General features: G+C 34.0%; 1 protein-coding gene and 1 pseudogene across 3 annotated transcripts in view; one reads left to right on the top strand and one right to left on the bottom strand.

Annotated features, from left to right (window-relative positions):
• The window catches only part of RETREG1 (reticulophagy regulator 1), a 173,011-nt gene that overhangs the window by 146,904 nt on the left and 4,760 nt on the right, over positions 1–21,347 (top strand). For all 3 annotated transcript variants that reach the window (XM_074207558.1, XM_074207559.1, XM_074207560.1), the window contains 5 exons: positions 14,406–14,532; positions 18,761–18,845; positions 19,836–19,973; positions 20,729–20,793; positions 21,041–21,167. In XM_074207558.1, the coding sequence (XP_074063659.1) occupies positions 14,406–14,532; positions 18,761–18,845; positions 19,836–19,973; positions 20,729–20,793; positions 21,041–21,167 (542 nt within the window). The remainder of the gene's footprint in view (positions 1–14,405; positions 14,533–18,760; positions 18,846–19,835; positions 19,974–20,728; positions 20,794–21,040; positions 21,168–21,347) is intronic.
• LOC141502700 (mitochondrial pyruvate carrier 2 pseudogene) lies at positions 1,136–1,531 on the bottom strand (annotated as a pseudogene).

Genomic DNA, 21,347 nt, shown 5'->3' with positions numbered 1-21,347 from the left:
TAAATGGCGTCTTAGTGGAGGGATGTAGCACCCTGGCCTAGGTTGTCTGAGAAAGTGAAGGCTTAGATTTGAGTGCTGTATAATTTCTTAATCTTGTGTTTGTTTGTATAATCCTTTAGTTGACACATCTCATTTTGCTCTGTCATGACTGTGATTTGTGTATCTGTATATAAACACATATCTCTGTCTAAACACTAAGCACATTTATTTAGGTACATCTGTACATACACACAGAAGTATTTGGTATGTGCTTGCCATGGGCATATTGGTGCCAGTGGGTTAAAAAAAATTTCAACACATTGCACTAAGAAATCCTGAAGTCAGTAACTTGAGACTGACTGACCTTTCTAAGAAAAATTTGACAGGACTTTGCCTCAACAGATGCCTACTATCAACAGAGCACTGAGAACATTAGTCATTTCCAGAGAATGAAATGGATCTCCAGGCCAAAACATATATATGAATGTGATGAGTTGGAGCATCTGCTTATCATAGTTGCTAGGTGATCGTTTATATGTTAACCTTCTTTTTATAAAATCTTGGAGTGAGAAGAGATCTTAAGTCATCTAGTTCAATACCTTTAATAGATGGGTAAACTTAGATCTAAAGAAAAGTATCACATAATAGGTTGTGTATGAAAATATGATTTTAAAATATGTTAATTATTGCCTAGGACTATTTTAGGTACTTAATAAATGTTGAATTAAAATTTCATTGTTAATTTTAAACCTGTGGACATAAAAAGCAAATGTTGATATGATAGAGTTCTTCATTCTGGAGTGTCTTTTTGTAACCTTAATTTAATTTAATTTAATTTAATTTAATTTTTTTGTGTGTTTGAACAAATTTATTCCAATTCTAATTGTCCTGACTTTGATTATATAATTTGTGAAGTCCCTCCCTACCAGACATTTATTACCTCAGATCATTTTCTGAGACACACACCTCTACTTGACTTAAGCACCATAAAGTTATATATCCTATTATTCATTAAATGGATCCACCAAAAACACAAAGTTCAACAAAACTACAATGTAATATGGTAATGGTTACTTTAACATATTATTTGATAAATTATTTGTAGATTCACTTGATACATAAAATAACATTTATCACAACAGACTTTTTGGGAAACATATATATGCTTATATTAATAAGCATACCTCCATATACAAAAGAGCTGAGAGGCTCCTGCTGCACCAACAAAAAAATTAACAGCAAACAGACTCCAGTTTTTAGGAATAATAACAAGGGAGTATCTTGACCAAATGAACCCTGTAGCCATCAACACAGCAGACTGGGCTGTGCTCAGTTTTTCTGCAGGCCTGGCCATGTCAGCCAATCCAGCACAAACCAACCCCCATTTCATAATTGGTGCCCAGAAAAATACAGTTTTAGGACCTGCCAGGTGGTTGTAGAGCGGCCTCAGCTTTTTGGGCAGCATCAGCTCCACCTTGTCGAGCAGCTGGTGGTAGGTGGCCCACAGGCCTCGCACCCCGGAGGCGGCCATGCCCTCGGCCGGGTCGCGGCGACCCAGCCCGGCCTGTCACCTCAGCCGGCCACGCTGCCCCAGCTGTAACCTTAATTTTAATCTAAATGCACATTAAGAACCTGCACAGGAGGGAAAGTTTTGAGCATTTGGGACCAGAAAGTCATGGGTATTTTTGAACTGTATCTCCTTCAGTAAAGCAGTGAAGTCCTGGAAAATCTTAACCAAAATAACCAGAAACGTTTTTTCCAGAGTTCATTTAAAAGTAAGGCATTGGGGCGGCTAGGTGGCATAGTGACTAAAGCACTGGCCTTGGAGTCAGGAGTACCTGGGTTCAAATCCGGTCTCAGACACTTAATAATTACCTAGCTGTGTGGCCTTGGGCAAGCCACTTAACCCCATTTGCCTTGCAAAAAAAAAAAACTAAAAAAAAAAGTAAGGCATCGTTTCAGTCTTATCTTCATGTTCATTTTGTTTAGTATTGTTCTACTCTTGTTGCTCTGTTACAACCCAAATTACAGGACTGTATTTGTATTCTTTTGCACTTGAATCCAAATAGAAAAATAAAGGGTTGAGTTTGCCCCCAGAGAGATCCTTTGTGAAGTATGAGATTTTGGTTTTGGAAGCCTCTCTCTAAGAGGATGGCAAATGTCCTAAATGCAATTGAATATAATTGTGCCACTCTCATCTTTGATGAGACCTTTGATTTTAAATGAAAGTAGAATTCAGAATTATGCAGGTATTATTAAAGTTTTTGAAATCAGAGCAGCCGCTTTCATTGTATGTCTTGCTTTACAAATAATTAAATTTTTCCAGGCCAATATAAGAACTAGAATCAGAAACAGAAATTAAGAATTTTAATTAATTTTAACCAATAATTCTCCATGCAATATATAATATTCCAGATAAACTTCATAGGTAAAAGGCAATAAAACTTTGTTACTTCTTTGCAGTTTCTAGTTTTCAAAATTTCCTAATCATCTGACTTTGTTACCTATCTGCCTTTTTTTTTGCCTGCTATTCTTTGACATGAGAAATCTTTGTTTTACAGAGACCAATCTCCCTGCTGCATATGTTGCTAATACTAATTCCCCTGAATTTATTTATGTTCATTTTTCTACTTGAAAAATCTCTAACTTGGTCTCTCAAACAGTGGAAACTGCCACCTTTTCTATGAAACTTCCCGTGATGACATCAGCTCACATTGATTTTTCAACACTTAGCTGCCCTTTGTTCTTGTACTAGTACTAGTACACCAGTACTACATGGTTACTTAATTATTTGGTAGATTGATCCCCAAATATAGTATGCATTTTGTAGTTATTTCGAATGAGACTGCCTCTTCTGTTATGATCTTCTAGATTTTATTATTATATTAGAAATAATTTTGTTTTGGGGAGTTTACCTTGCAGCCTGACTTTGTTGACACTATTATTTAATTTAGTTTCTTTACTGAATCCCTAATATTTTTTTTGATGAGGCAATGGGGTTAAATACAAGGATTTTCTAAGTAACACTTTCCCCTCTCAACCTCCACCCCTCAAAAAAAGATAACCATAGAATCAAAATCAAATACTGTAACAAAATTTGATGTCAACCAAATGAATACAAAAAAGCAGAATGACACAGGAGAGAGAATGACACACTGGATGGAGAATTGCCCTCAAAACCACTTGGGCTCAGGTCATGTCTTTGACATGTACTGGCTGAGTGACCTTGATCAAATTCCTTCACCTCTCCCTGCTACAGGTAGTTCTCTGTATGACTTGAGATTGCAGAATCTGTCGGTTTGCATTGGTAGAAACAATTTTCTTATCCCTCTAGTTCTTCATACTAGTGAAATTACATATCTAATCCCTTTCCCCTGTATCATGCTTATAACTCCTACTCTTTTAGATTCGCAGTTAATTTTAGTCCAACTTTCATTTTTATTCTGTATGTGTATATGTGTGTATATATGTGCACATATATATGTATATACATATGTGTGTGTATGTATATGTATATATATCTTGGTCCATAGTGTCACTTTTGTTCATTGCAGTATTTAATTTCTTTACATTTAAAGTTTTAAGATTTGGTTTATGTTTTTCTCCATTGGTATGTTTAGTATGTTGCCTTTTTTTAAGAAAGATTCTATTTTGAGTTTTACAATTTCCCCCCCCAATCTTGCTTCCCTCCCCCCACCCCCCACAGAAAGCAGTCTGTTAGTCTTTACATTGTTTCCATGGTATACATTGAGCTCAGTTGAATGTGATAAGAAAGAAATCATATCCTGAAGAAGAAAAATAAAGTATAAGAGATCACAAAATTACATAATAAGATAATGGATTTTTTTCCCTTAAATTGAAGGTCTTTGGTCTTTGTTCAAACTCCACGATTCTTTCTCTGGATCCAGATGGTATTCTCCATTGCAGATAGCCCAAAATTGTCCCTGGTTGTTGCACTGAAGAAATGAGCAAGTCCATCAAGGTTGATCATCACCCCCATGTTGCTGTTAAAGCATACAGTGTTTTCCTGGTTCTGTTCATCTCACTCAGCATCAGTTCATGCAAATCTTTTCAGGCTTCCCTTGAATTCCCATCCCTCCTGGTTTCTAATAGAACAATAATGTTCCGTGACATACATATACCACAGTTTGCTAAGCCATTCTCCAATTGAAGGACAGTTACTTAATTTCCAATTCTTTACCACCACTGCTGGTGGTGCTGCTATGAATATTTTTGTACAAGTGGTGTTTTTACCCTTTTCCATCATCTCTTCAGGGTATAGACCCAGTAGTGGTATTGATGAATCAAAGGGAATGCACATTTTTGTTGCCCTTTGGACATAATTCCAGATTGTACTCCAGAAAGGTCGGATGAGTTCACAGCTCCACCAACAATGTATTAGTGTCCTAGATTTCCCACATCTCTTCAGTATGTTGCCTTTTTAAAGGACTTTTCCCCCTACTTAATCTTTGCCTTTTAAAGTTAAAAAAAATAAGGCTTAGGAAGCTTACCTAGTAGTAAGGGACATAATTAATTTTGCCCAAGTTGCCCAGGCTTTTCAACTTAAAGATGAGCATTTTTCCCCTACTGTATTAGGCAGCCTCTTAGTGCTAATCATGTAAAAGATAGTCAATAAATAACTCATTCACTAATGTTTTTAAAATGTTCTCTTTTAACTTTACAGAAAATCAATGAAATAAAAAATTTGTTAAGCACATGCTATGTGTGAAGCACTGTGCTAAGCATAGATGATACAAATAGAAAGACCCAAATAACCTCTTGCTTTCAAGGAGCTCATATATTAAAGTAATTAAATATAATGCAAATTAATGCTCTCAGATCATTTCTGTTCAGTTATTTCAGTTTTGTCTTCCTGACTACAGGCCTGACACTTTATCCATGTAACACCTAGCTACCTGCCTTAGACAATTTCTCTTTATAATTTTTTATAATTCAGTTTAAAATTTTTAAATCTTAGTTATTTTAGGGAAGAACACAAATTGCCTAAGTATGTTGTCTTAAAATTTACTGGATCAAGAATTTCTATTTTTTAATAATAATAATAATAATAATAATAATAATAATAATTCAGATTTACATAATGTATTATAATTTAGCAAAGTAATAATGCAACCTTTAAAATATACAATTCATTATTATTATTATTATTATTATTATTATTAATTTATACATGAGAAACCAAAGGTCAGAGAAGATATGGCACTTTTGTGGTAACAAAATTAGCAAATAAAGTTGAGACTTGACCATGGTCACTCAATCTTTTTTTTTTTGTTTGTTTTTACATATTTAGGTACAAAGACAGATTTTACTTGAAAAATAATACTGAACTCCAAGACCATAGTAGGAACAAAGAGATAAAACTAAAACCATTTTAATTTCAAATCATTATTTTGTCTTTATGGTAATTTTAGTCATTTTATTTTCATAAGTTCAAATTACTTTCCAAAATAGTATCAAGTCACAACACTTCCAGTAATGCTATAATGTGCCTCCTATATTCTACAATTCTGCCAATATTGATAATTGTCTTTTTGATTTGCATTTCTCTTCTTATTAGCAATCCTGAATATTGTTTCTTGCGGGTTATTAATGGTTTATTCATATCTTTTAATCACTTACCTCTTAGGGAATAGCTTTGGGTGTATGTGTATATATGATTATATGTATGGGTATTTATACATGTCTGCGTTTGTATAATATACCAGGCACCTGAGGTTCTTTCTTGAATTAAATTGCCAAACATTCAGATTCTACTACAGAGAGCACAACTCCAATGGACTGACAATGTTTGAATGCCAAACTGAAGTATGCTTACCAAGAAGACTATTGTATGGAGAACTCACATAAGGCAAACTCTCAGATGGTGGTCAGAAAAATGATATAAGGGCACTTTCTAGGCCTCTCTTAAGAACTTTGGAATTGATTGGGTGACATGAGAGACACTTGTACAGGACTGACTGACATATTGTGTCCTCATCAGAGAAGGTGCTGTGCTTTAGAGCAGAGCAGGATTGTTGAATTCAAAAGAAATGTGAGATGCACAAATTCAGAGGATTCATCCCAAATAAGCATATGACCAATTTGTACCTGGTCTGTGATTGAACATTGTAATTTGTCTCTAAGATAGTCAAGTTGTTTTGGTATTCTTCAATAACAAAGGACAGCAACCAACCAAATCATGTACGTATTTCAGTCTTATCTTTGTATAAGGTGAGAGATTTGCAGATGACATGATGGTATACTAGAGAAACAACCAAAAAACTAGTTGAAATAATTAACAACTTCAGCAAAGTTGCAGAATAGAAATCAAATCCACATCAGCAGTATTTCTATATATGGCCAACAGAGTCTAGGATCAAAAGACAGAAAGACAAATTTAATTTAAAATAACTATAGACGATATAAAATTCTTAGGAATCTTCCTGCCAAGACAAACCCAGAAACTATAGGAGCGCAATTTTAAAAACATAAATGTTCATATTAGAGAAATATTAATTGTTCATGGGTAGGCAGAGCCAATAAAATAAAAATGATAATTCTACCTAATTTACTTATTTCATGTCATACTAATCAAACTACCATAAAATTATTTTATAGTATTAGAAAAAATAATAACAAAATTCATTGGAAGAAAATCAGCAACAAAACAATGTGAAGGAAGGTAGCCTAGTAGTACAAGATCTTAAATTGTATTCTAAAGAGTAATTATCAAAGCCACCTAAGAAATAAGAATGGAATAAATTTGTATATCTTTATTTCGTCTGCAAAAGAGTGATTATTTTGTCTCCTTATTGCTATTGCAATTTCTTCAATTTATTTTTTTTATTGCTGTCGTACAATATAGAATAATAGTAGTGATAATGGACATCCTTGCTTCACTCCTGATGTTACTGGGAAGACTTGTAGCTTATCCCCATTACACATAATGCTTGCTGATGGTTTGAGATAGATACTGCTTAGAGGTTTGAGGAAAGCTCCATTTATTGCTGTCCTTTCCCTCATGTTTTTAAGAGGAATAAGTGTTATATTTTGTCAAAAACTTTTCTGTGTCTATTTAGATAATATGAATTTTGTTGTTTCTGTTATTGATATGGTCAGTTATAATGAAGTTTTCCATATATTGAACCAAAATGCATTCCGGTATAAATCCCACTTGGTCATGGTATATATAATCTTTGTGTTATATGACTGTTATCTCCTTCCTAGTATTTTATTTAATTTTTTTGTATCAATATACTTAAGGGAAATTGGTCTATAGTTTTCATTCTGTTTTTGCTCTTTCTGGTTTAAAGTATAAGGATCATATTTGCATCAAATGAATTTAGTAAAACTTCTTGACCCTTTTTTTCATGCTGATGTAAATTAACTTTTCTTTAAATATTTGGTAGAATTTATTTGTGACAATCCCGGTCCTGGGATTTTTTTTCTTAGGAAACTCATTGATGGCCTATTCCAATTTATTTTTCTAAGATAGCGTATTTGAGTATTCTATTTCCTCTTCTGTTAATCTGGGCAATTTATATTTTTGTAAATATATATATATATATATATATATATATATATATATATATATATATCCATTTCACTTAGATTATTGGATTTATTGGCAGATAATTGGTCAATATAGGTTCTAATAATTGCTCTAATTTCCCCCAATCAGTGAATTCACCCTTTTCATTTTTGATAAATATAAATTGTTTTTATTTTTTAAATATTTACAAATTAAGCAATTGTTTACCTCTTTATTGTTTTTCCCTATAAATCCTTCCTGATTTTATTTATTATTTCAAGTTTAAAATTTTTTTATTAATCTTGCTTTTAATTTTTAGGATTTCCAATTTTGTGTTCAGTTGGAGATTTTTAATTTTAATTTTTCTAGTTTTTTTAGTTGTCTGTCCAATTCAATGATTTTCTTTTTTCTCTCTTATTGATTTAAGTGTTTAAAGATAAAAAATTTCCCCTAAATACTGCTTTGGCCATATCCCATTAATTTTGGTATGTTGTCTCATTGTCATTCTCTTTAATGAAATTATTTATATTTTTCTTATTTGTTCATTGACTCATTCATTCTTTAGGATTACATTATCTAATTTTTGGGGCAGCTAGGTGGCGTAGTGGATAAAGCACCGGCCCTGGAGTCAGGAGTACCTGGGTTCAAATCTGGTCTCAGACGCTTAATAATTACCTAGCTGTGTGGCCTTGGGCAAGCCACTTAACCCCATTTGCTTTGCAAAAAGCGTAAAAAAAAAACCCCACAACAAAACAAACATTATCTAATAATTTTCAATTAATTGTAATGTGTGTTTCTGTGTCTCTTTGTTGAATATAATTTTTATTGCATTATAGTCTGGAAAGGGTGCATTTAATAGTTGCACTAGTTCTTTTAAAAGTTCTGATTATCGTTATGCTTTCCTTTTTTCTTTACTAATCTTTAATTCACACATTGCCAAATTGATATTCCCAAAATTTGGCTGTGACTGTATGGAAAAAATTATTAATATCTCCCTTTGGCTTCTAGGATAAAATACAAAATAAAATATTTAGCATGTTGTAGAAAGCTCTGCACTAGCTTTTCTTAATCTAATCTTACTGCTTAAACACTCATTTCCTGAACTTTTTGTTCAAGTCAAATTGACCTACTCAATTTTCCTTATACAATACCCCACATCATATCTGCCTCTATGTTTTTGTGCAGGTGATCTTCCATGTGTAGAATGCATTCCTTTGGAGTTTTGACAGTTCTACATGATGTAGACAGTTGTGATAATTCTCACCCTTTTAAAAGCAATTTAAAATATAAGTGCTGACCTTGGAGTGAGGAAAGACCTAAGTTAAGCCTTAGAACTCACTAGCTGTATGATCCTTGACAAGTCATTTGACATCTTTCAGCCTCAATTTCCTCACCTGTCAAGTGGAGATAATGATAGCACCTATCTGTGAGGATCAAATCAAATAATATTTGTAAATTGCGTAGCAAAGCATCTGGCACTTGGTTAGGGCTTAAATGTTTGTTTCCGACCTTCTACTTTTGAGATTATTTTGTGTATAGCCTTTGCATTTCCTTGCCTGAATATCTTTCCCATTCGCATTCACTTCAACAAATATTGCTTAAGTACCTATGTTTTAAAAGTATCTCTCCTTGGCATGGAGAAATATAAAGACAAAAGAGAAAAAAAAGAGCCTAGATTTTCTCTCTAGACTCCTTAATGGATAGGGACGCGCCCTTCCCTCTCCTTTCCTTCCTTCCTTCATTCCTTCATTCATTCCTTCCCTCTTCTTTCCTTCCTTTCTTCTTTCCTTCTTCCTGACACAGTTTATGAGACTTACCTTTAGTCACACAACTAGTAAGTGTCTGAAGCAGGATTTGAATGCAGGTCTTTGTGAGTTGAAGCTTACACTCTATCCTAGACACCTAGACACATGTAATAAGACATGGAATATATATTGGAGACTAATTGTAAAGATTTTAATTAGCCTGATTATTATGAATAGATAGGTTTAAATATACTCTGTACTTTATAAAATCTTGGTTTGGGGGCAGCTAGGTGGCATAGTGGATAAAGCACCAGCTTTGGAGTCAGGAGTACCTGGGTTCAAATCCAGTCTCAAACACTTAATAATTACCTAGCTGTGTGGCCTTGGGCAAGCCACTTAACCCCATTTGCCTTGCAAAAACATTAAAAAAAAAAATCTTCGTTTGTTTTTTTAACTTTCATTAGCCAAAGTTTTGAAGCCACTGAAGTTCAAACTTGCTGTTAAAAGTATGACATTTTCATCTTCCCAGCCACTTGAGTCCCAAAAACATTGTTTTCCTTTTTGAAAGGTTCAAACAACCTAGGTCTGAGGAAGCCAAAACACACCCCAAAATCTCTAATATCCTGCCTCTTTGTAACTTCAGCTAAATGCTGAGGATCTATGACTAGTCCAGAAAGATTTCTTCTTAAAAGGAGTGAAGGGAGAGAAAGAATGCTTGGAGACCTATTTTGTTTGTGTGTATTGGTTTACCATCAAGTTTCATCACATTCACTCCAGAACTGCAGACTCTGTACAAGGAAAGACAAAGTCCCATAGTTAGTTAGATGCACAGACCAGAAGAAAATGCAGGACTGATAGAATGTTCAGGCCAACATTCTTCTCACATGCCACAATTACAGAAAGCAAACATCTACAGACATACTATAGTTAGTGTTAGTTTTTAGTAGTGTATTCTCAAGAGTTAGGTATAGTTTCATATCTCTTATTAGTACAAAAAATACCCAATATTTTAAAATATTCACAGGAACACAGTAGCTATGTAACAGAATAACTGATAAACAACTGAAGAGAGAGCCACCTTAGTTTTCCACTTCAGAAAAAAACTTAGATTTCCATACAAATGAATTCCTTGGGTTTGTCTTTCTCTGCTCTGGTCACTGTTGCATTGCTGTCTTGCATCAAATAATTACTCTCTCAAGGAATCTAAAGATCTTAAGCAGTAGTTTCCTAGACAAAAAATTAATTTAAGTCAGTATTCAAATAAGGAAATCTGAAATAAATGTTAAATGACTAAATGACTACAACATGAAATTCAACCAATTCAGTTCATATTTATTGAGCACAACTGGATGTGTGTGTGTGTGTGTGTGTGTATGATTATATAGTTGGTTACTAAGAATTTATAGGGGTAGCTAGGTGACACAATGGATAGAGCACCAACCCCTGGAGTGAGGAGGACCTGAGTTCAAATCCAGCCTCAGACTTAATAATTACCTAGCTGTGTGACCATGGGTGGGCAAGCCACTTAACCTCACTGCCTTGCAAAAAAAAAAAAAACACAACAAAAAAAAGAATTTATAGCTTAGAAAAATATATGACATGGCTGGTGCAACTAGTCTTAAACCATCAGTAAATGTTCATTATGCACCCATTACTAGACCAGCACCTTGCTAAGCAATTGGGGGGGGGGGAGCAAAAAGAACTATCCCTGCCCTCAAGGAGTTTGTAATCTAATGGAGAAGGCAAGCATGCAAACAAATTTGTACAAAGAAGGCATTGAAATTAAGAGGAATAGGGAGAGGCTTCCTGTAAAAGTTGAGATTTAGTTGGGACTTAAAGGAAATCAGGGAGTCCCGCAGTCCAAAGGAAGGAGGGAGAGAACAGCTGGAGAAAATGTGGGGCTTAAGTGACAATGTCTTTATCAGGGAATTCCCAGATGATCACTGACCAAAACCTATAGGAACTGATTCCATTGGAATGTGGCAGGAGGTTAGGGAAAAGTTTTAGGGTCTAAAATTCTACTCAAAGGGAATCATGAAGAGAAACTCTCCATTGCCAAAATGATTCATTATCTCCAAGAGGATTCTCATTCTGATGGAAGAGCAACATAATGGAAAGTCTTAGATTTCCAGTCCTGCTAACTAATAACTTATTAGGAAGGCAGTGGGATACAGTAAGAAAGTGTGCAGCATAAGAGTCAGAGGACCACTACAAACACTATCTCTGTTTATTCTTCTCTATATGAAAACATTTAGGAGTTTGGGTGACTACTAACTTAGTCTTAACCAGCTTTATTCCATCTCTATGATGCTGTATACTATTAACAGCAGATGATAAGTACCCCAGAGTAGGTTCCCACAGTTCATCCAAACCATCCCCTATAGTTTATAGAAAAGGAAAATGAGGCCCAGAGAGGAAGAAGTGACTTGCCCAAAGTCCCTGGTGTTGTAAATAGTAGAACTGTAATATGAATCTAGGTTCTGTGACTCTTCCATTATATCACACTGTCTCTCAAATAAGTATCAGAGCCAGTTCTGGAGGCCAGATGTGAATTCCAGTCTTAGTTCTACTATTTAATACTACTTAAATCAATTTTAGGCAAGTCATTTCACTATACAAATGTTTAGTTTTTCACTCCAGTATGATCCTCTCCAACTCCTAGGTTCAGCCCCATGGGTGTGGTCAATTGTAAATTATTCTGATTTTATTCACAGAGCCTTCTTTTAAAATATCAGATAAAATTTTTTATTTTAGGTTTGGTTTTAGGGGAAACTTCACATTATTAATGCATAACCAGATAAGGAGCTGAGATCATTTTCATTAGGATTCTCTGTTACACCAAAAATGAGTACCCTACATTAGTATTTTGTCTAATATTTTTGACAAAAAGGGAAATATTAAGCTACATGGCTTTTTGACAGTTCTCTCTAATCTTCAGCTTAGTACAGAAAGAAAAACAGGAGACTATATAGGAAATACTGTCTTAAAACTAGGAAAGAAATAATAAACATTGGAATTTTGATCAGTGTCATCAATAAAAACTTAGCTTTTGGATATAATAATAGAAGAATTCTCTCTTATTAAAAAAAACTGCAATAGCTTAATGTTTTTTTAAGGTCTTATGTATATTTCAGTCCCTTAAATCTCTATTGCTGTATGTCATCTTACTTCCAAGGATAATGGGAAGGGAGCCATTCCCCAATGAAAAGATCAGTTTCCTATGGGTCAGTCCAACATTCACACGGGTTTCTTTCTCTTACTTAAATGTTTTCAGGAAAGGACTTTCTAGGAAAGCCTAGAATCTAATATTCTAAGCAACTACATGCATCATCCACATGTCATCTGTAATACACTCCAAATATCAAATAATCATGAACAACATTTCCTTTCTGACTTTGGATTCTAGGAATGAGGTAATCACTTTTCCTAGAAAGTTCTATCTCTAAAAGTGGAACACTTAAATGATACTAGGAAAGAGAACTGAGCTGGGATTGGGGGGTGGAGAAGGAAGGAATGAAGATAGTGTTGTCTAATGGGATGGCTGACATTTAGAACCAAAGAATTTTAGAGGTTGGTGGCACCTCAAGCATAATTTTTGCTTCAACATTCTTTTTTTTTATATAAGAAAAACTGAGGGGCAAAGAACTTGCAGTTTTATCCAGAATTTCATAGCCAGTTTGTGACAGAACCAAGACCTAGACCCCTCTCTTTCATTTCCCAATCTAGGAATTTTTCCACGTGACTACATTTGATTATTTTCAAATATACTCTTACAGACAATATCAACAATACTCAATATCATGGTACTTTGTACTTTGTGTTTATATTCTATGTGTGACAGGTATATATAATATAATCAACTTATGAAATTTTAAACTGCTTGAGATCATAACCTTGTACCTTTTTTATCTTTGTATTTCTCTGTTTCATAAAAGATTATTTAGTAAGTATAGGAGAAAGGGAAAGAGGAAAGAACTAGATCATATAACAAATTTGATTACATAAAAAAGTACATCAATCAAGGTATTAGATTTAAACATTTAATGATAATTCATTTTTGTAGTTTTTACTTAATGATGAATGTATTGTCTGCTTCTATCACTATGCTATAATAATAGAAATTAAATACTAGTTCAGAAAAGAATTATCAGGAAAAAAAGTTTTTCTAGGGAAATGGCATATCAATCTGGTACAGTTTTATTGGGCATATTTACAGTAAGCATAAAATAACATCAGGTATTTATTAATTAATTAGCTGGGAGCAGGGGTCTTAAGGGTCAATGAGGTAGGAGAATACTGAGATCAAACAGAATACATTAACCCATCTGTCTGGGAACTTTTGTTTATAGCAGGTTACTAGCCAAAGAATTCTCTTGGATGTTATAGTCCATATTAAGAAGGACATTGTAGGGGCAGCTAGGTGGTGCAGTGGATAGAGCCCTGGACTCAGGAGCACCTGAGTTCAAATCCAGACGCAGACACGTAATAATTACCTAGCTGTGTGACCTTGGGCAAGTCACTTAGCCCCCATTGCCTTAAATTTAAAAACAAAAGGATATTGTAATGATATTTTAAACCAAAAAAAAAATATTGTCTAAACAACAAACTTCTCTTTGGCTATCAAAATTATATATAGAGAGAAAACAAATAGATTTGAATTTATGACTCTTTTCTCTCATTTATTTTTCTTTCCTGCCTAGGAGCTGATGCTTGATACTTTGATAAGAGAAAAGCCTATTAACTTGATACATACTGGGAATTTTAAAAAGGAAATAAAAATATGGTTCAGTTGAATAGTATAGGAGTTTCTAATGTTCAACAGACTTTCTTGCCTCTGAAGTTTCCTCTTGTTGCACTTTGAAATATGTTGTTTTACTTAGCAAGTTTATTATCTTGGTAATGTTTTCTTAGGTTACTACTCAAATTAGTTTGCAGTACTGTATATACCAGTTGATGGTAGAAAGAGAGGCTATGAAATACTTGGCTACTCAGCTTAGGCTTTCAAAATTTTCTGAAAAGTTGACCAAACAACCAGTGTTGAATCCATTATGGACATTCACCCTTTGATTATTTGGTTGTTAGTAAATTCCAGATAAAATTACTTTAAGTGTTATTATCAATCATCCAAAGTTTCTTTCTCTCTGTTTTAGCTGGGAAGTGGTAAATTCCAAAGCTGATGAAAAGTCCAGACTCAACCAATGTATTGCAGAATCATGGATGAACTTCAGCTTGTTTCTTCAGGAAATGACACTCTTTAAGCAGCAGAATCCTGGCAAGGCAAGTTTCATTGTACTTGGTAATCATTACTTTTATTATAGCACTCAACAGATTTGGAAATAAATGACCTCACTTATTATATCAGATTGAAAAGATTCATTAATCATAATAGGCTATAAAGAAAATATATTATGAGAGAAATAATTAAAATTGGAGGCAGACAACCTGGATTAAAATTCCAGTCCTGCCACTACATTGACTTAGGTTGCCCTGGGTGAGCCACTTTTTCACAGTTCTAAATTAGGAATAATTATAATACTTGAATAGTCTATTTCACAGAGTTATTATAGAGGAATAATCTTATAAATGTTAAAAAGTATTATATAAATGAATATTATGTTTATCATAAAAAGATTTTTAGAGAGGTATACATATATGCTAGTTTGTATTAGCATGATGTCAGTCACATTTTTATTCTGAATTTGAGATTTCTTGTAACCCATACTTAAGGAGAAACTATCATTTGCTATGTTCAAATAATATAAGCCATAAATAACTTTATGAATTCAGCATGATTCTCATTTGGCTACAGCTATAAGAAAATAAAACTAATTTCTTTCTTCCCTCTTTCCTCCCCAAATTAAAAATATATATGTATATATTTGGAAAGTTTTCTGTCTGAAAAAATTATGACAATTTGATTTCAAAACTGAAATCCTATTGTAAAAAGGAAGCATTTGGTAGAAATACTAATGATAAGAAAAAAATAAAATACATATTATGGGAAGTCCTTTTTTTAACACAAACTGAATAATAAATCTTCAATGTTGAATTGAATTTGTGGGGAAGGAGGTATCATAGAGAGGACTCCTTTAACTTTTTTGAAAGGAGAATAACTGAAGATATCACATGGGGATAATGTGCAGTAATGCCTCCTATGAGACTTGTTACCATAGCAACATGGTTGTAGAGAGACCCCCTTTACTTTTCAGCAACTTCTAAGTCAAACCCTATGGGAATAGGACTACACCTAGGTGTGGCAGCACTAACAATAGATTTCTACCTTATAAAGAGGAACTATCAAGTTCCCTGGTCTTCTTCTCAGGATGAGCACTAAAGATTGCAATCACTTTAATTATTATCATATTATATTTTAGTCTTACTGTGAAATATTATAAAGAGTTTTTTTTTGTTTCTTAAAGATTATTTCTGCACTGGGGCCTTCTTTTCGAGGTTACCAGGTAACCTGCTTGGAGAGATGCTGGACATGGAGTCAGGAAGGCCTTAGTTCAGATTCAGCCACAGATCTCTAATAAAAACTGAGCAGAGTGGTTTAACCTCTGTTTCCATTTCCTTATCTGTAAAGTGAGACACCTAACTCCAGAGAGGTTGTGAGAGTAAAATGAGATAGTTTTAGGTGCTTTGCAAACTTGAAAGTGCTCCATACATGGTAGCTATTGTCAGTATTTATTAAGATTATAACACAAATACCAGTGGAACAATGCAAACTGTTAACCTCAGCCCTTTCAACCTCTTCCTTATGTGAGCAGTCCAATATATGCTTTATGCCCCTTCCCCAGTTGTTTGTTGGCAATATGCTGCTGTGAATGCTCACAGACCTTCTCCATTGCTCTTGATTTATGTGCTGTTTCTTGATTACCCAGCCATACAGTGTCACTTTAAAAAAAAGTTATTTATTTTATTTATTTATTTACAGCAATGGGGTTAAGTGGCGTGCCCAAGGTCACGTAACTAGGCAATTGTTAAGTGTCTGAGGCCGTATTTGAACTCAGGTCCTCCTGACTCCAGGACCCATGCTCTATCCACTGTACCACCTAACTTCCTCCAAAAAGTCATTGTTATAAAAACTGACTAGTATTTCAGAGAAAAGCTTGGATCACCAAAAGTATTCTGAAATTATTTGGTCCCTGGTATTTAAAAACAGATCCTAATTTTGTTCCACATCTTAATTTCTTCATATTTCATCATGTCAAAGATTGTCTATAGGGGCAGCTAGGTGGTGCAGTAGATAGAGCACTGGCCCTGGAGTCAGGAGGACCTGAGTTCAAATGCAGCCTCAGACACTTAATAATTACCTAGCTGTGTGGCCTTGGGCAAGCCACTTTACCCCATTGCCTTGCAAAAAAAATAATTGTCTATAAAAAGTTAACATGAAATTTAGACATTCTTCTTTTAATTACTTTTTCAGAAGGTATGTTTCCCTTTCTCCTACATATCCTTTTTTCAAATTCCTTTTAAGCATGAAATACCCTCACCTCTGGTAATCAAGTTCATAGGTATGTTTTTTCCCTAATTGCACAAATATGGCTCAGTATCTCATTCTGGGCTATACTATTTCTAGACCATACAAGAGTCACAAATCAAATAACAAATATTTAATTATGGTAGAATAGGGAAAGTAATTTACTCAGGACTCTAAACAAACAACAGAATAAATCACATTATCCCTCCTCCCTGTGTACAAAATAGGTGTAACTTCATATAGGCCCCAATGAGGAAGTGACAGTCCCCAAGAAAACTCATGCAGAATTTAGAAAATTCTTTGTTTTAACAAGGGTGGACAAATAGAGATTTGAATTTTTTTATAGCTCATTAACTGAAATATGTTCATGAAATTTACTGTCACCTAGACCAAGGAGAAAATACTATAAAAATAATGTATTATATTCAAATAATACAAGGCATAAATTAACTTTTCCTCCCATTTTCTCTTGGTCTCAGCTAGTATACAGATCTCACAGGGGCAGCTAGGTGGTGCAGTAGATAGAGCACCAGCCTTGGAGTCAGGAGTACCTGGGTTCAAATCTGGCCTCAGACACTTAATAATTACCTAGCTGTGTGGCCTTGGGCAAGCCACTTAACCCCATTTGCCTTGCAAAAACTAAAAAAAAAACAACAAAAAAAACTCACAGTGTTTGTAACAGGGTGCTATAGTTTACTTTGGAGGCTCTAGTCATCAGGATTTTATTAAGATTCCTAGATTTTGGGGATGCCTTGGTAGACTCACTTCAAGTTCCTCTTTCTAGCCTATGTTTCCTGTTACTGTCCCTGTTTCCAGTCAGGTACCAGTCTTTTGAAATTCTTATCTTTTGAGACTTTCCTAATGAATAAGTAGCTCTCTTGCCATAGGCAACAAGGCCATTCTAGAAGGAGTCTTCCATTATGGGAAATGGTCAGCATGTCTTTATGATGCAATTTTAAAGCATATTATTTTAATTGAATATTATTAGTCTTAATTTATAAATAAAGGCAAAAAAGAAAATGTTTACAAAGATGGTTCACTTGAAGAGTTAAGTCAGAATTTGGAGAATAGTAGTTTGTCAGCAAGGGGAGTGGGATAGGTTGTTGGTGGTCATTTTATCCTTTAGATGCATTTGATGGAAACAATTAACTTTTCATAGCCTGTCTTCCTCATAACAATATTTATGTCTTCAGTGCATTGGTAAAGCAAGAGTTGGGGAAAAGAAAAGTCAAGACTATGATGCTGCTTGCTACCTGGACATATTTGTATATAAGTTTTGGAATACTGTGCTTATGAAATTTGACTTGGAGAATGAGCTTCTTAGAGTGCCCAATTTTTCATAAAATGGTACTTTATTGAAAAGACATTTACTGAGTAGCATCAAACTTTCCATTGTTTTGATAGCAGTGTTATCATCATAATGATAATTATGGTTGTGAATCATTGTGTCATCAGTTAGCCCCATGTATCTTTTAAAGTTATTGTGAACAAGTATTGATGTGAAGCTATTCTTGGTCTGTTGCCAAGGGAAGGAGATAGTCTTTAATGTGAGAGTGGTTGTATGAAAAACTTTTTCTGTCCATATAATGTTGAAAGAATATATTGTATTACAGTATACATGTGGTATAAAGTATGTGATCAAGAATGGCAAATATAAGGATTATAAGGAATTTTAGAAAGGCATATAAGATAATCTCAAAAAAGCTAAATTAGATCAGTATATGAATTAATTATATGCATTATAACAATAAAAATAAACAAAAGTATAGGAGAGGATAAAAAAAGCACAAAAGTAAAAGAGAGAGAGAGAGAGAATAATTGTTAGTGATAACCCCTAAGGTTAAGGATTTTTTTTTACTTGAACTAATCATAAATGTTAGTTTAATTACTTTAGTTATTTTTAAAATTCCCAACAAATAACTTAAATAATTTTGGGTGGTGGTGGGATAGATAGATAGATAGATAGCAATAATAAAAATACTGAATGCCAGTTCTTTTTTTTTTTTTTAATTTTTTAACTTCTAGTTTTGCCTCCTGGTCTGCAGTGTGTGCACATTTTTTACAATCTTAGGAAGTTACATTCCTGGAGTCATACTCTCCTACTTTGTATGTAAGTCTTATCTTTGTTTAATTCTTACTGTAGTTGTGATATAATTGTGGCAAATATAATTTTCTGAGAGATTCTGTAGCTTTCTTTAAGATTCAACTTGCTCGAGTGTCACCTTCTCCAAGAGATATTTGCTAGATTCTCCTGCTACTGCCCTTGTCCCTTCCAGAGTTACCTTCCAACTTCCATATTTATGTTCTATGTCCAGATTTATATGTGTTTCCTCTCCCATTAGATGTAAGCTATTTGGGGCAGCTAGGTGGCACAGTGGATAGAGCACTGACCTTGGAGTCAGGAGTACCTGAGTTCAAATCTGGCCTCAGACACTTAATTACCTAGCCATGTGGCCTTGGGCAAGCCACTTAACCCCACTGCCTTGCAAAAAAATCAAATGTTTTTTTAAAAAAAAGATGTAACCTATTTGAAGGATGGAACTATTTTTGCTTTTAAAAAAGCACATTCTAAGTGCTTAATAAAATACTTGTAAGAGGAACTAGATCAAGATTGACTATCTACTCTACCAACATATCTCATTTTATCAATGAAGAACGCAAGGAGCTATTAAGTGACAGAGCTATATAACTCCTCCTCTGGTCATCCCCCAATTCCTGTAATACATCACACTGAATTTTATTTTTCATGAAAATGAAATAGCTCACATACAAGTCCCTTGGCTTACAACTTTCAGGTTGCAAGGGCATGAATGGATAGAACTCTGGTTTACTGCCAGCTTTTGAAAAAGGCTTATTGTTAAAGTTGTCTATGGTAACAATGGTGATGATGAAGATGAGAGAGGGAAACTGAAAGGCTGCATTGTTTGTCAAATAAGTTCATTATTTTGTGTTTTCAATTTCTATTCTGTCCATTGCACAGTACTTTTCCCAAGAAATAAACACTTATTTGACAGTAAGGAACATTCAATGCCTTTTTTTTTACTCCTAGAATTCTGAGCCCTTGAAAAGAAATGCTTTCTTTCTCCTTTGTTTCTTTTAGTACTCTGTGCCTTTTTGTGTCCACTGTTTAAGTGCAATGAATTTGGACAAAGAGTATACAGCAAGATCAAGTCATTTCTGCTGAAACTAGATTTTGGAATAGGAGAATATATTAACCAAAAGAGGCGAGAAAGATCTGGTAAGTGAGATTAAAAATTGAGGTTCTGCATATGAAATAAAACCTACATACATGAATCATTGAATTAGATTTGTTGAATTAGGTTTAAGAAGTTTCTCTGTAAGAAAAGTCTTGTACTAACTACTGTTTCTATTGCTCCAAAAAGTAGATAAATTTTATTTAAATTAGAAACTTGAAGGGATTTTTTCAGTCTAAATTCTCAGGAAAGCAAGTTCCTTGTGCACAGTTTCTTATGTTTTTATGTGTTCCTCACCACAATTCCTCTCTCATCTAAATGTTTTACCCATTAGTCTACATTTGTTAAATGAATGAGTTTAAAATAGGGAGTGCTGTGGTAGTAAAAGGTTTAAACATTTTATATTTTGCTATTTTTGATTAAATTATTTAGTGTAAGTTACATTAATTTGAGAGTGGGATGTTGATATTATGGAGTTGTAAAAGCCTACAAAAAAGAAGTAAGATGGAATAGAAAAGAATCATAACAAGGGGGAGAGAATAGAAGAAACAGGAAAACTGACTTCCCACTCAGCTTCTCTGAGCCAATGATAGTTCCCTATATAAATAACTTATTCTGCTCATAAATGAGGTTCCTATTGTGCAAACACTCAAGATTTGGAAGTGTTTGAGTATTTGAGATATGTGGGATAGGCATGAAGAGAAGCCATGGAAGACAAGATATGTAGTACTTGATGTAAAGTTAGGAAACTGATGTGTTGTTTGTGTGTGTGTGTGTGATTTTTTTTTTTTCTCAACAGAGGGAAATAAAGAAAAAAATCAAAAAGATGACAGTGAATTGGACTTCTCAGCCCTTTGTCCTAAGGTACTTTCTATTTAATTTTCATTTGTTTTCTTTTGAATTTGTTTGAAAAATTCACTTACCTGCAAAAAAGTTGAATGTTCGTTATGGTGGAACTTCAGTATTTCTGGGAGGTGATTTAGCTCCATAAGGAAAACACACATTTGTTAAATAATTTGTCATTTTTATCTCACAATTACTTTTGCTAGTTTTTGCACAAGAAAAGATGGTTTGAGTGAAAATTTAATATTTCACTTTTCTATTTTCACAGGTTAGCCTTACAACTGTTGCCAAAGAGCTATCTGTGTCTGACACAGACATATCAGAAGTGTCTTGGACTGATAATGGGACTTTCAATCTATCCGATGGATATACTCCACAGACAGACACTTCTGATGGTATGTAACAATAATAATGATGTTGAAGATGGTGATGATGATAACTAGCATTTATATAATACCTATAGGCACTGTGCTAAGTGCTTTACAAATAGCTCATTTGATCCTTGAAACCACAACCCTTGGAAGTAAGTACTGTGTTAACCCCATTTTACTATTGAAGAAATTAGCAAATAGGGG

This window comes from Macrotis lagotis, chromosome X, assembly GCF_037893015.1.
Source record: "Macrotis lagotis isolate mMagLag1 chromosome X, bilby.v1.9.chrom.fasta, whole genome shotgun sequence".
Lineage (NCBI taxonomy): Eukaryota > Metazoa > Chordata > Mammalia > Peramelemorphia > Peramelidae > Macrotis > Macrotis lagotis.
This window is presented reverse-complemented; position numbering and strand designations above follow the sequence as displayed.